The sequence below is a fragment of the Salarias fasciatus genome, chromosome 19, assembly GCF_902148845.1.
Source record: "Salarias fasciatus chromosome 19, fSalaFa1.1, whole genome shotgun sequence".
Lineage (NCBI taxonomy): Eukaryota > Metazoa > Chordata > Actinopteri > Blenniiformes > Blenniidae > Salarias > Salarias fasciatus.
The window spans coordinates 1,233,352-1,247,951 of NC_043763.1; the positions used below are offsets into that span (position 1 = coordinate 1,233,352).

Genomic DNA, 14,600 nt, shown 5'->3' on the forward strand with positions numbered 1-14,600 from the left:
AGTGTTCTTTGTTCTACATGTTCACAATGAAAAGCCTGATCCCTCAGTGTCAGCTCAGTCTGGATGAAGCGATCAGCCTTGTTTCAGTGAAGCGGACGAATTCTGCAGAACTCTGTCAGCATCAAACAGTCAAAGGGAAACTAACCAGGTCATTTGCTGTACTTACATGGCTGCTGTCTCAGGCCGTGGGATCGTTTCTCTGCAGGAGTGACCAGCCCGTTTCCTGTTTCTTAGTTAATGCAGTGTCACTGTGTTCAGAGTCTCATGTCCTTCCTAAACTGCTGACAAACCACGATTCCACTCATATTTCACCTGCTGTTAGGTCAACTCCACCAGTTACAGTCTCAACAACCAAGTTCCTGCGTTTCTGTGGAAGATTCCTTTAAAACCTGAACTTGTTAAAACGACTTTCAGTGACATGAAGGTAAACTCTAGACGACATGAACCTTTCAAATCACGAGCAGCGGAATCAAAGACAGAAACTTTGTATAAACATTTACTCGTTTATTATCAGAAGAGCAGTTCAGACGATGACCCCATATTGTTTCAGGACGTCTGTGTATTTGGAGATCTTGCCCTCCACGTTCTTCTCCGCCTGCTTGGTCAGCTTGACCAGAGTCTTTTTCTTGTTGTAGCGGAGCTTGGACTTCTCCTTCCTCTTCTCCTCCAGGGTGGCCGTGATGGCCTGGTACTTCCAGCCCACCTCGTGAGCCAGACGGCCCAGCAGAGCGAACTGTGGGGGGAGAGCAGCGGGTCAGGAGGCTCTGGGGGGGCCAGGAGGCTCTGGGGGGGTCAGGAGGCTCTGGGGGGGTCAGGAGGCTCTGGGGGGGGGGGGGGTCAAACCGGCCCCGGCCGCAGGACGCTCACTCACCTTACGAGACGGCTTCAGACGCACGATCTTGAGCGCGGCAGGGACGACCATTCGCTTCCTCTGCAAACCAAATGACAGTCAGACAGGAAACCTGCGCGGCGGCGCCTCCTGGAGGAGGACGCGTCTCAGACAAGACGTCTTTTCAGCCACAGTTCAAACAAGGTGGATAAAAGCGTCATCACAGACGGCGGCAGCAGCAGGACACAGCGGGGGGGGGGGGCGGGGGGGTTACCTTGTCGTACGGCGGGGGGATCCCGTCAAACACCTTCAGCCTCTCCAGAGCCGCCTGGCCTCGCTTGGTTTTGTGGGGCAGCATGCCTGGTGGAGAGAATCCCGGTGAGTCAGATGAGAACCGTCGGGGCTGAAGCACCCCCCCTCGGCGGCGCAGCTCGACTCAGCACTCAGATCCGTAATTTTGGTGGCATCAACAGGTTTCAGCTTCGGGATAATTGCTCATCACTGTCGAGCGAAGACCGGCTGCAACCCCGGACCTGCCGGGTCTCACCTCTGACCGTCCTCCAGAAGATCCTGCTGGGGGCTCGGAAGTGGTACGGGCCGCGGGACGGGTTGGTGTTCATCCTCTTCCGCAGGAACGCCAGGTACTTGACTGGAGGGACAGGACAGGGCGGTGAACAGGCTGCAGACGGGGCGGCGGCGCCCTCGGTGGAGGACGCCGTCTCAGATGGGAGTGCATGTAACGTCTTCTCATGGTCAGTCAAACTCAAATTATTGGGGTAAAAACATCACGGACGAGGCTGCAGCACAGACGCTGCTCGCAGGACACACTCACGCTTGTTGCGGTAGAAGTTTCCAGAAATGTTGATGCCCTCACATCTCACCACCACCACTTTGTGCCCTGGAGGAGAGAGGCTGGTTAGAGCTGCAGCCACGGGGGACGGGGACAGTCCGGGCGGGCCGGGCCTCCGGTCTCAGATGGTAGTGCATGTGAGTCTTCTCAGAGTTAACACTCGAACAAGGTGGGTAAAAGAATCATCACCGACCGCGGAGGCAGCGTTCTCTGCTCCACACCCGGACGCTCTCCGAGACTCCTGCCCTAACGGAGCTCTTCAGTCCAGGTGTGGGCTGATTTAACAACTTGTACAAAACTCCATCGTCAGACCTGGCAAGGCTGGATTTAATAATTGGTTGTAGACTTCAGAACATGTTTTCATCGTGTCAGGGCTGTAAACAGCTACAGGCGCTCAGATGGAGCTGGACAAACAGATCATCAGCCGAGACTCCGCTGGTTCCTGCTCAGACTCACCCAGAAGAACCTGCTTGGCCACGATGGCAGCCAGCCTGCCGAGGAGGTGTCCCCTGCCATCCAGCAGCAGAACCTGTCAACACAGCGCAGCGCACATCAAGTCACGTGCTGCAGGTATCAAACCCACCGGACACGGCGCCCCGAGAGCAGTCTGCAGAAATACCCGACGAGTCACGTGACACACGGAGATTAAAGTCCTGTAACGTGGTAATCTCAGATCACTTCATCTGTAAACGTTTCAGATCATCTGATCTTCACTTCATCTGCGGCACATGGACATCGAACCCCACGTCCATGCTAACGTTAGCTTAGCATAATGCTACATTAACGATAACATATTCTACAGATCAAGCACAATGTAGGATTACACAAAGAACGGTGTCGATGCGACAAAAGCTCATTTATAACACCGCCCCATTCCTAGTCCAGAGTACCGGAGTACATTAATCCAGAAGCTAGCCGGCTACCGGAGCTAACGGCTAACCGCGGCGCCTGCCATGATGGAGACACGCTCGCCCGCTTCAAGGATCAAAATCTTCATCTGCAGAGACCAGACGGCCAAACCGCAAACATATACCCACTACCGGCAGCTTCCCCCGCGACACCAGGCGAAGACCGCGCCGCTTCACGCCGCGAAATGAGGAGAAAAGACCAGAAAGAGCGCGCTGCCGGGGATCACCTTATTGAAGCGGTCCGCCATGATGAGCGAAAAGAGAGAGCCACGGGGCTTCCCAGGGTAAAAGGCAGGGCGGCCGGAAGTGACGACATGCTGCACTTCCCGTAGGTTTTTTTTAGCCCAGCCGTTAGAAATAAACTTTATTAACATTTATTCTGAACGGATCTCCTGGAGGCGGACGGTTCCTTTGGTTCTATTGGACAAAAAACTGCAGCTTTAGTCCAGAAAGTTTGACTGAAGCTCCGCTGAGAGAAGAGCTGTTGGATTGGTCCACCTCATTTGCACAGAAACAGCAGTTGTAGTCTATGTTTAACTAAAATCTTTTCAATGTTTTTTTGGCTGGATAAATATTATGAAGGATTTTAAAGGTTATTTCTTTGATTTTATTATTGATGCAGACCTTCTCTCCAGCCTCCAGGCCTGGTTCCAGGCTGTTCCACCGGATCTGGAGCTCCAGCAGGATCTTGTTTCTGATTAATTTGAACATTTATTTATATCCATTCCATTTATTAATATCTGACTTTCAACTTTCTGAGTTTGTGGGTTGAATTTTGATCCTTTTAATAGATGAATCAAGCCTTTTGGAATCCCTGAAACAATAATGTTATATTCTGTTTGTGGAAGTGAGATTTTGTACTTCATGATTAATCTGTTACAGCTGATTATTTCACCTCGTTTGTTTATTATTTGATTTGTCCAGATAATTCCATTATCAAACCAGGTTTTGAAGAATAAAGTTTTGTTTTTGTGTGTGATATTTTCATTGTTCCAGAGAGCAGCTGGTTGGAGATCAGCCTCCAGGAGAGCAGCGCCTGTTTGTGAAAATTAGAGAGCGCAAGATGGGATTTTCTCTATTTTATAATTACATTTAAGCAGGAACTGAATTCTGCCCACCATATTAAATACATATTTTGGGATAGCATTCCACATGGTGAGCTCCTCTTTTATTAATCGGCATAAATAATTTTAAATGCATTATTAAGTGTTTGAAAACTTAATCCTTCCATCCCCCTGTCTGCTTTCTTACTGCACATGACTTCCCTTTTTATATAGTGGACCTTGTTCTTCCAGATGAAATCAAAAAGGATCTTGTCCAGTTTTTTCAGAACATCTGGGCTCATCTCCATCGCTAACGACAGATAAACAGATCTTGATATTCCTTCTGCTTCAGTGAGCAAGGTTCTGCCATGCAGGGTCAAATCTCTCATTAGCCACATTCGAAATGTATTAGTTATTTGGTTCATTATTGGGTCAAAATTTAGAGCACAGCGCTCAACCTGATGTGAATCAATGATCACCCCCAAGTAAGTAACTCTAGTTTTAACAGGAATATCATGGATCTGTTGGTCTTCACCAGTTTTCAGTGGGAGTATCACAGATTTGCTCCAATTCATCCGTCGTCCCGAGACATTTGAAAATTCTTTAATACACTGCACAACCTTCCTTACTTCCCTCCATTCTGCACAAATACAGCAGTATCATCAGCGAACTGAGAGATCTTAAAAGAATTCCCAAATGCTGGAATACCCTTAAAATGATGCTTTTTAACATAAACGTTCATGATTTGTGTTACTAATAAGAACAGAGGAGGACTCCGGGGACAGCCCTGTCTTATTCCTCTGCTGATGGTAAATCGGGGTGAAGTTCCATTTAGTAATTTCACTGAGCTGTTCGTTCCTTTTCATCAGGTTTTGACCATGTTTATGAAGCGTTTGCCAAATCCCAACATTTCCAGAGTTTTAAACATAAACTGATGACTGACTGTGTCGAAAGCTTTGTAGAAATCAACCAGTAACAGCAGGCTGTCCTCTGGAATGTGCTGACTGTAGTCCACCATGTCTAATATTACTCTGATATTATTAATAATGCTCCTCCTTGGCATGAAACCGAATTGTTCTACATCAATAATATTGTCTAACCCTGTTTTTATTCTTTTAGCAAAGACTGTAGAAAATATTTTGGCATCATTGTTGAGCAAACTGATGGGCCTCCAGTTTTCTTTTCAACACCACCTTCCAGAATGGTGTGTGTCTGTCTAAATGTTTTATGTTTGTTTGTACTGTTTAGTCTCTTAATAAATTTAAAAAAAAAAAAAAAAATATATATATATATATATATATATATATATATATATATATATATATATATATATATATATATATATATTCTAAACAGAAATACACGAACACCAATATCATTTAACCTGTGAGATTCTCCTTCAGAGGATTCTATAAATGAGGAACCACAGTGAGTGAAGCACTGGGCTCAGACTGAAGGCAGCTGTTCCTCTGCCGTAAAGACCAAACATCTGAACATTCTGACAGTCAGAGCCTCACGATGCCAAAGAGACGAAATAAACTCAGTCTCCACCACTTATACTGGTCCAGTCTTCACCCTGTCACCAGCTCTGTACTCTTGAGAGTTTTTCCCCTTGTTGCTGCTAAAATGTGTTCAGAGCCAACAGATCTTCATTTCCCCTTTTAACCTGTAACCATGGTGATACTAACACAATGTTTATCATCAATAAAAGTCATATTTCTGTTATTTTATTAATCTTTAAATGTCTTAACGAATTGGCCATACTGGTTTAAATTACTCTCTTGCTAAAATAGAAAAGCATCAAACTGGAACATGTCTGTATTGTGATCAGCCAGAGACAGTTGAGCATGTGCTGCTGCAGCGTGAGCAATATGCAGAGCAAAGAGCGATGCTTAGTGCTGCTGCAGCAAAAGCAAAAAGGCAGTTACAAAAGAGACGCTGCAGGCAGATTCTTCTAGGGAAATACAGAGAGCTTTATTTAGATTTTGACGGGAATCTGAGTTGTATAGTTTAGGTGCCCTTCCATCTGACCTGTCTTAACACTCCAGCCCAGTGGGTGGCGGTAATGCCCCGAGATGGTGGCTAGCCATCGAAAGAAGAAGAAGAAGAACAGCTTCGCTCCTTCTCATTTAGCCTGTTTTTACCATAGATATATATAGAAGCACTAGATGGCTCATGCGCGCTGTAACCCAATGGGGACTAACATCGTCACATGGCGGCCATCTTGGTACAGGGCCGCTCACTCACTCATCACATTAATGTCAATTGAGCGTCAACTTTGAAATAACTACTGATTGCTCAATTTTCAATCGATTTTCAAACGACTTGGTTTGTTATAAACGTCAGACATGTAGGCATTTAACTGCATGCAAAAAGAAAAGTTGTGATATTAAAATTTAGTCTGCATCATAGCAACGTAACGTTAGTAATGAATCAAACTGTCTGTAAATCCATGAAGAAGTCAGTGAGTTGAGTATTTTAATTAGTGTAAATCACTCACCTTCCCTTAGATTACCCAGAGCGCCCCAGAGTGGTCCACTGTCCTAAGATGGCCGCCAGTGAACGACGTTGCTGACTCCGCCTTAAGGCATCTAGTTTTTATATGATATCTATGGTTTTTACGGTATGGACCCTCGGGGCCCTGAGGTCCTCTGGCAGCGGCTCACTGTGCTCCTAAAGCCAGAACCCAGACCCCCGGCGAGGCGGCCTGGAGCCACTCCGGCCCGCCTGTGGAACAGCCTGCTGGAGAACCTCAGGACCGCAGAGACTGTTGATGCTTTTAAAGGGAGGCTAAAGACACACCTTTTTAATCTGGCTTTTAACTGACCTTTTATAGTTCTATTATTCCATCATTATTTATGTATTTTATTGTATTTCATTATGTACTTCTAACTTATTTTGCTTTCTTACTTTATAATCTTATCTTATAACCTTGTATTATCTTTGTACCGCATCCTCTTTAGTTTTTATTTTATTTATTTTTTTTATTTATTATTATTTTTTTAGTTTTATTCAGAGCAAGAACATATATACACATACAAACAAGGCACATGAGTATTATCAAAAACAACAAACTACCATTATAGGTTGAGCAGTCAGTGTAAATCCCAAAAAAAAAATAATAATAATAAAAACAATAATAAAAAATAAAATTTGTGAGGAAGCTTTTAAGTTAAATCAAAATTTTCTAATAAAGAAAACAAGTGAAGGGCTTTTCTATTATCAACCAATTTTAAAGATTTACAAAAAGAGAAGAGAAGAACTCATTCTTCCAGTGAGTAAAACAAGGTCTAGACTTAAAATACCTGCATTTGTGAATAAAAAAAATCCCCAAAAGCAATAAAACATTCAGTAAAAATTCTAGATTCTTGTCGTCTTTAAACACACCAAACATAACAGAATCTTCTGTCAGTGAAAAAAAACACGGTTCAGGTTTTCAACATCCACATCACTGAACACAGTCATTTGCATCAAAATTAAATCTTAGTCTTAGAAACTCATTAGTTGGTTAAATTTCATTCAAAGGTTTGAACTGGAGTTCTTTGGTCTTGGGAGGTAACAGAAATGAAATATAATTTTTTCTTATGCTTTTAATTTTCTCCACGTCAAATTGCTTCAAAATATAAGACCTTTTGATTGGATTTGGGTCGATTTCATCGAGCAACAGTCTTCTGATAGTTTTATTACATGCATGATCACCAAACTCAAGCCCCCCAATGCACAACTGTCTCAGTCTCCGGGAGACTTCAGAATTTCGGATATCTTCTTCTTCTTGTATTGCATTTATTACTTTTGTGTATTCCTTGAAGTTACATTGTATTTGGTATTTTTTTCAGAAGTCTTCCTGTAATAACGGGTTCTTATTTTCATCTAGCAGGTGAGCCACAGCCCAGACTCCTTTTGAATTCCATTCTGCCTTATAAACTGATTTCCTGTGCAACAAAATATATCAGTTATTCCAGATTGGTGTATTGTGTGGAGTAAAATTATGGCAGTATAGTAATTTCCAATAGAGAAGGATTTGTTGATGATAGTCAGAAAGTTTAACCGGCAACGATCTTCATTCAAAGTCACAACGCAACAAAAAGTCTATCCCTCCCACCTTCTGAAAAATCATGTGAGGAATAGTGAACCAAAATGAATCCCTATTTGTGCTGAACGATTTTAGCCATTTTAATTTTAAGACGCCATTCATAATATCAAAATCTATGGCGTTTATACCCCATCTTCATACCCCTTGACCGTATCATTTTTCCTTATGTATTGACATCTGTTTCTCCATATAAATCTAGAGTTAATAGTATTTATCATTTTGATCACTTTATTCTAAATCGGTAAAGAGAAGGCGGGGTAGATGACTTTTGACAGACTATCCATTTTTGCTAATAAAACCCTTCCATAAATAGAGACATCTCTTTGTAAGCAGCACCTTGTCCTTGGAGATAACAATCCCGAAGTATTTGACTGTCTGTTTCACATCTATATTACACACAGATTGTAGTCGACAATCATGTAAAGTCAGAATCTCACATTTTCCCAAACTAAGTTGTAAACCAGAGGCCTTTGAGAAAGAATCAATAGTTTGCAGAGCCAGTGAAATTTGATCAACCTTCTCCAAAAATAAAGTTGTGTCATCTGCGAACTGACTTATCACAATGTCTTTCTCCATTACCTTCAACCCCCGAATCCTACTGGTTTTGATTAAAATAGATAACATTTCAGCAACCGTTATGGACAATAACGGTGAGCTCCCACAACCTTGTCGAACCTGGGAGAAGGACCATGACCTAGACTTACTGAACTATTAATCCCATTATAAAGCATTCCAATAACATCTATGAACTTATTTCCAAAACCAAAATGATCTAAAGTTTTTAAAATAAAGGAGTGCTCCACCGAATCAAGAGCTTTGTAAAAGTCTAAAAACAAGATAAATGCCTTTTCATGAACGACATGCCGATAGTCGAGCAAATCCCATATAAGTCTAATGTTATTGTGAATTGACCGGCCTTTTAAAAAACCAGACTGCGTTTCGCTAATTATTTCAGACAAACCTACTTTTAGTCGTGCAGCAATAGCCCCTGAAAAAACTCTGTAGTCTGTATTCAGCAACGTAATTGGTCTAAGATTATCCAATATCCTTTTGTCTTTGCCAGGTTTAGGAATTAGGAGGATCAGACCTTGTTTCATGGTAGGCATCAATTCTTTTTTCTCTATACATTCCTTGAGTGCATCAAACAGCAAAATTCTGATTTCCTTCCAAAAGTACCGATAAAAATGAGTTGTGAGCCCGTCTGGCCCTGGGGATTTGCTTAAAGCCATCCTGGGAATAACAGAATCTACCTCTTCCACTCTTAAATCTGACTCACTTCACTCTTTACAGGACTCTTCAATGTGAGGAACAGACTTCTTAATCTTGTCAAAAAAAGCATCAGCATCCTCCATAGAATGAAGTGAGGAGTAGAGATCAGAGTAACAAGAGAAAACTTCCTTTTCTATACTCTTCATGTCTTTGTTTTCCCCTCCATTGATAATCAGACTTGAGAGAGAGTTTCTCTGTTGTCTACTTTTTTCCAAATTACTAAAATAAGAAGAATTTTTTCCCCTGCCTCGATCCATTTTGCCCTCGACCTAATAAACGCACCCTGAGCTCTGTTCAGATAAAGATCATCCAAATTAGTTTGCGGCTCTATTGACTTATTCTTTTCCTCTGGACTTCAGGCTGGTTTATTACAAATCAGAGTTACATCTCTGAGCAGCTTCCTTTCATTGTCCCTTATCTTCTTGCTAAGATCTTTGCCAAATTGAATAGAGAACTGTCTAATCTTAAATGTAATAAATTCCCACTTGCCTATTTTGCTTTCAGGTGAGTCATTGCTGCCATTTTCCTTTATCAATTCTCTAATTTTGGTGCAATATTCGTCATTATGCAACATTCTGGCATTAAATTTCCAGTATCCCTTGTTTCTGATTTCCTTTCTGGTGGATTCTGAGATCAAATCAGTGAAACAATGATCTGACAGGGCGGCTTTAGAGATTTTAGATTGTGAAACATTAGTCAAAACACTATCACTTCCTAACCAATAATCAATCCTGGATTTACAATCTCCATTAGGTTTAAACCATGAGTAACTTTTAACATCTGGGTTGAGGTTTCTCCATATATCTGCCATAAAACCATGAACAATGTCATTTTCCTGAGATTTCTCTAACCTTGGAGGCATCCCATCCACCCACTCATCTGGAGACAAGTTCCAGTCGCCTCCCACCAAGACGTATTCAGTAGGATATGAAACCTTAAACTCAGAGATTAGTCACCTTTTGTAAAAGATTCCGATTTTGCCGATCATTGTTATATCCATAGATATTCCTTAAAACAAAAAACAGACTTTCCACTTTTAACACCTCCGTTAACCAATGAGCCTCTCCATCTGCTTCATGTGTAACAATCTCTCCTGGGAATCTGCTGAATGCCACAGCCTCACCTCCTGACCCGTCAGAACCGTGGCTGAATAAAATCCTGTCTCCCCGCTGATTAGTCCAAAACGATGCATCTCCCTCTGCAGAATGAGTCTGCTGTAAAAGTAAACAATTAGACTTTTGCCCTTTACAAAACAAAAAGAGTGCTTTCCTCTTCTCGATGTCCTGAAGGCCCCTCACATTTAATGAACCAAATGAAAGTTTAACATTTTCCATGAACACTAAGGAGGAAAAAACTGAAAGAGAAAAAGAAAAAAGAAAAAAGAAAGTGCAGCTGTAACCTTTATGCAACCTCCTCAGAGAGCGAGCCAACCTAAATTCAACAAAGTTTCCACTGTGTTATCAAGAAAGTTATTCTTTTTCACTTGTTGTCGATTCGGCGTCCCTCGATGAAACCATGTGCTCCCTGGAAAAAGGCCACCTCTCCTTCTTTTCTCGCCTGTTCAGTTTGTGGCCAGAGGCGTCTCCTCTGCTCCCAGTCCTCCCTCAGCAACACTTCTGCAAAGTGGATCTTCTTCTCCTGGCACCTGGGAGTCCTTGGTCCAGCTCCAGATCTCATCTTTGATCCATCTCCAGGCCAACAGCACGATGACCTGCCTGACTCCGTCATCCATCTTCCTTCCAGCTCTATGAACATCAACTGCTTCCTCCATTTTCATCTCCAAGTCTGGGGCAATTTCCCGGAGGATTTCAGCAGCTTGCACTCGGACATCCTCCCCTCTCTCCTCCAGGGCTCAATGCGGAGCGACCTCCTCATTCTGTACCGTTCTTGTTCCTTCACTCTTTCCTTTAGTTCACAGTTGTCTCTTCCAAGCTGGGCGTTTTGCTTTTCCAGATCCTGAACTTTCTTCTCTTTCTTCACTCTTTCAGCTCCTCAGCGCTGAGCGAGCCAGCATCACACTGCTTTGCTTTGTTTGATCACTTAAATCCTTCAGCTGCATCAACTCCACTTTCAAGTGTCCGTGTTGCTTCCAGTATGGCACTGTAACAAACTTCCTCATGCTCCTCACCAGACTTCGCCTTTTTCTCCGCCGGATTCTTCACTGGTGTCTCTGGGCCCGAGACACAGCCGCGGCCCGCTCGTTTACCGCCGCCGTCTCCATGGCGTCGTCGTGCTCCGCTCATCCGCGGTCATCCTTTTGTTCCCCGTTCGGGGAGGATTTTGAACCTCTATCATCCATCTGAAGTTTGGCCGGCTTCATAAACCTCGTCTTGCATTCCGTCACTTCAGTGGATCGTTCAGTTTGACTTCAGGACTTACTGTCACGAGCTACAAACAAACACTGCTGCTCAGTCCGCCATCCTGCCCCCTCTTTGGCTTTTAGCTGTTTAACTCCAGTGTTTCCTGAGGGGGGGGCCTTCACACTGAGGGGGGGGGGGGGGGGGGGGGGGGGGCCTTCACTCTGAGGGGGGGCCTTCACACTGAGGGGGGGCCTTCACACTGAGGGGGGTCCTTCACTCTGAGGGGGGGCCTTCACACTGAGGGGGGTCCTTCACTCTGGGGGGGTCCTTCACACTGAGGGGGGGCCTTCACTCTGAGGGGGGTCCTTCACACTGAGGGGGGTCCTTCACTCTGAGGGGGGTCCTTCACTCTGGGGGGGTCCTTCACTCTGAGGGGGGTCCTTCACTCTGAGGGGGGGTCCTTCACTCTGGGGGGGTCCTTCACTCTGAGGGGGGTCCTTCTCACCGGGAGTTGGTTCCGGTCCTCTGCTGGGGTTGCTGTTCTCGGGTCCTCTGGTCCAGCCTGACCTGGGGGGTCATGACCTTTGACCTCTCTTAGTGTGGGTGGCCCCACTGGTGGTGTTCCCCATGATGCTCAGTGCCATGCCATCGTGTGTGTGTGTGTGTGTGTGAGGATTGTTTGGAGACCTGATGCAGACCCAGCAGGGCCTCTTCTTCTTCTCCCGTTTCTCTGACAGAGTGTTTGAAGCGTCGTCTGAGGCTCACCAGACTCTCCAGGTTTCCTCAAAGTCTGGGTCAGTCACGCTGAACCAGCCTCAGCTGCAGCGGCTCCACGCCGCCTTACCGCCACGTCTTCACAGAGCCTTCTGGTCAGTGTGGGGGATCAATCAAAACGGACTGAAATCCTCCTCCGGTGAAGAACATTCAACAATCCCATCGTTCTCCTGACAGGCTGAATCAGAACAGCTGCTGACTTTCTAAATGAAGCACTTTACAGGAAAATGGTGATCAAAATAATTTAATTTCTGTTCATCAACGGTTTGATACACCACAGAAGCTTCATTGTGATTGGCTCATCACGTCAGAGGTGAACAGCAGCGCTTCAGTGCTTCAACTGCTTCCTGCTGGACTACAACGCAGGAAAGAAAAGGCTAAAAACCGTGCACACATGGGAACAGCATCTTCTCAGAAGTCAGACGCCACAGCAGTCAGGACGGGCGTCGTGCAGCAGCGGCGGGACGCTCAGTCGTCGTGCTTCAGCTTCCTGATCTTCCCCTTGTGACGGTCGATCTCCCGCTGCAGGCGCTCGATCTCCTTCTTATGGTGGTCGATCTCCTCCTGGTGGTGCTGCTTGAGGGCGGCCAGCTGCTCCTGCTCCTTCCGCCTGGTACACACACACACACACACACACACACACACACACACACACACACACACACACACACACACACACACACACACAGTGAGGCGGGCCACCAGGCTCCAGCTGGACCCACACGGCTCCGGTCTTCTCTCCTCGTGTAACCGGTTACACCTGACGTCACAGACTAGCGATCTTTCTCACAGCAGTTGCGCCATGCAGCCACCAGAGGGCTCCGTCTCCACTGAAATACAGTCCCTCATCATCCCGCTAAATCAAAGACATTCCAGTAGTTACTGGACAAAAGGGACAGCATTCCAGCTGTTAGGTTGATGATATGTTCACTGACTATTCTGTCACACTTCTTTGATTTGTTGTATCTAAAATCCCTCATGCTAGCTTGTGAACCTCTAGCGCTAGCTAGCTAGCCAGCGTTAGCAGCAGCGTCTCTCCCTCCAGCTTGTTGGCTGTTTCCATGGAAACTGGTCCCTGCTGTTGTAAACCAGCTTTCCTGACCCAGCCTCCACCCAGCAGGGTTTCCTCTCAGCCTCCCCCCAGCTCCTCGTTAGTCTTTTCTCCGAGTGGACTTGAACGCAGCCCTGACTGTTGTTTTGTCATGGTAACGTCGCTCCGCCTGTCTCTGTTCTGAATGAGAACTGCACTGGAGGGAACTTTACTGTCTGAAGCTTTCAGGAAACACCGTCACCACAATAAACATTTCATATGTTGGTGAAACAAGCGGGAAGGAGGGAAGCGATGTGAAGACGGTTACTGGTTTATCCTCCGTGTAGCCGCCGACACCCCGACTCCCTACCTGAAGTACAGCTCCTCCTCGGCGGCTTCCCTCTTGCCCAGGGCTCCTCCGGCCTCCCGGATGGATCCTCCACCTCCTCCACCTTTCCCCGCTCCCTTTCCCAGCTCGCCCAGCTGAGACACAGAAAGGCTCCAGTTATCATCCTCGTCCCACTGCGGGGTCAGGCGAGTCCAGGAACCCAGATCTGCTGAAGGTCAAAGCCCCGCAGGCCTCTGCTCGGCCACCATGGAGCCAGAGGAAAGGTCCAGAAGGCTTGTTGACAGACAACAGGGCCTGGGGGTCCAGAGGAGGACCTCCAGGAGAACCGTCCTCTCAGACAGGACAGTCCATGGGCCTGGCAGGCACGGCGGACCGGCCTGAACAGGGTCGGCCTGTACCGGTCCCTGTGACTGCCAGCGGCTGTCTTACCTGGTCCGACGACATGTTCCGCTGGCACGTGAGGACAGTCCTGACGCTGGGCCGCAAAACCCGCCACATGTCTGCTCGAACGGGACACCTCACCCGGACTGACCGGCTGGCTGCTGGCTGCGGTGAACGGCCTGGACACCAAAACACACAGCGGACCGTACCACTGCGGGCCGGGGGCCGGGGGGGGGGGACCGCACCACTGCGGGCCGGGGGGGGGGGGGGGGAGGACCGCACCACTGCGGGCCGGGGGCCGGGGGGGGGGGACCGTACCACTGCGGGCCGGGGGGGGGCGAGGGACCGCACCACTGCGGGCCGGGGGCCGGGGGGGGGCGTACCACTGCGGGCCGGGGGCCGGGGGGGACCGTACCACTGCGGGCCGGGGGCCGGGGGGGACCGTACCACTGCGGGCCGGGGGCTGGGGGGGACCGTACCACTGCGGGCCGGGGGGGGGGGGGGGGGGGGCGCACCACTGCGGGCCGGGGGCTGGGGGGGACCGTCCCACTGTAGCTTCGTAAACCCGCCCCGCCCACTCCACATTGTGGAACTGGGACCACCTCAGGATGTGGAGTGGAAGGGGGACGGGTCCTCAGTCCAGTCCAGAATGGACCAGGAAAATACATTTCTCTCAATGTAGCATTCTCACAGGAACAGGTCCCTTCCGTGCTGTTCCTCACTTCTGACCCCCATTGACTTCTTTTATTTATTCTTTCTCTAAACTTGAGAAAC

At 46.8% G+C, this 14,600-nt stretch overlaps 2 protein-coding genes and 3 non-coding genes across 5 annotated transcripts; all 5 read right to left on the reverse strand.

Moving 5' to 3' along the window:
• Positions 1 to 479: 479 nt before the first annotated feature.
• LOC115406554 (60S ribosomal protein L13a-like) lies at positions 480 to 2,903 on the reverse strand. The gene is given in 8 exon segments (XM_030116664.1): positions 480 to 733; positions 872 to 931; positions 1,104 to 1,189; positions 1,377 to 1,478; positions 1,662 to 1,727; positions 2,136 to 2,208; positions 2,815 to 2,882; positions 2,885 to 2,903. Coding segments are annotated over 8 exon segments (684 nt in total). The 3' UTR covers positions 480 to 523.
• Positions 1,263 to 1,336, reverse strand: LOC115407349 (small nucleolar RNA SNORD50). Its single transcript, XR_003933621.1, has one exon. It is a non-coding gene; the product is annotated as a small nucleolar RNA SNORD50 (small nucleolar RNA).
• On the reverse strand, positions 1,544 to 1,625 carry LOC115407346 (small nucleolar RNA Z195/SNORD33/SNORD32 family). Its single transcript, XR_003933618.1, has one exon. It is a non-coding gene; the product is annotated as a small nucleolar RNA Z195/SNORD33/SNORD32 family (small nucleolar RNA).
• On the reverse strand, positions 1,795 to 1,875 carry LOC115407344 (small nucleolar RNA Z195/SNORD33/SNORD32 family). The gene has a single exon (XR_003933616.1). It is a non-coding gene; the product is annotated as a small nucleolar RNA Z195/SNORD33/SNORD32 family (small nucleolar RNA).
• A 9,391-nt stretch (positions 2,904 to 12,294) lies between the features above and the next one.
• Positions 12,295 to 14,049, reverse strand: LOC115406559 (ATPase inhibitor B, mitochondrial-like). The gene is made up of 3 exons (XM_030116669.1): positions 13,875 to 14,049; positions 13,467 to 13,579; positions 12,295 to 12,676 (listed from the first exon to the last, which is right to left on the reverse strand). The coding sequence occupies exons 1-3, from the start codon at positions 13,941 to 13,943 to the stop codon at positions 12,535 to 12,537; spliced, it is 324 nt and encodes a 107-aa protein (XP_029972529.1). The 5' UTR covers positions 13,944 to 14,049; the 3' UTR covers positions 12,295 to 12,534.
• Between the last annotated feature and the right edge of the window lie 551 nt (positions 14,050 to 14,600).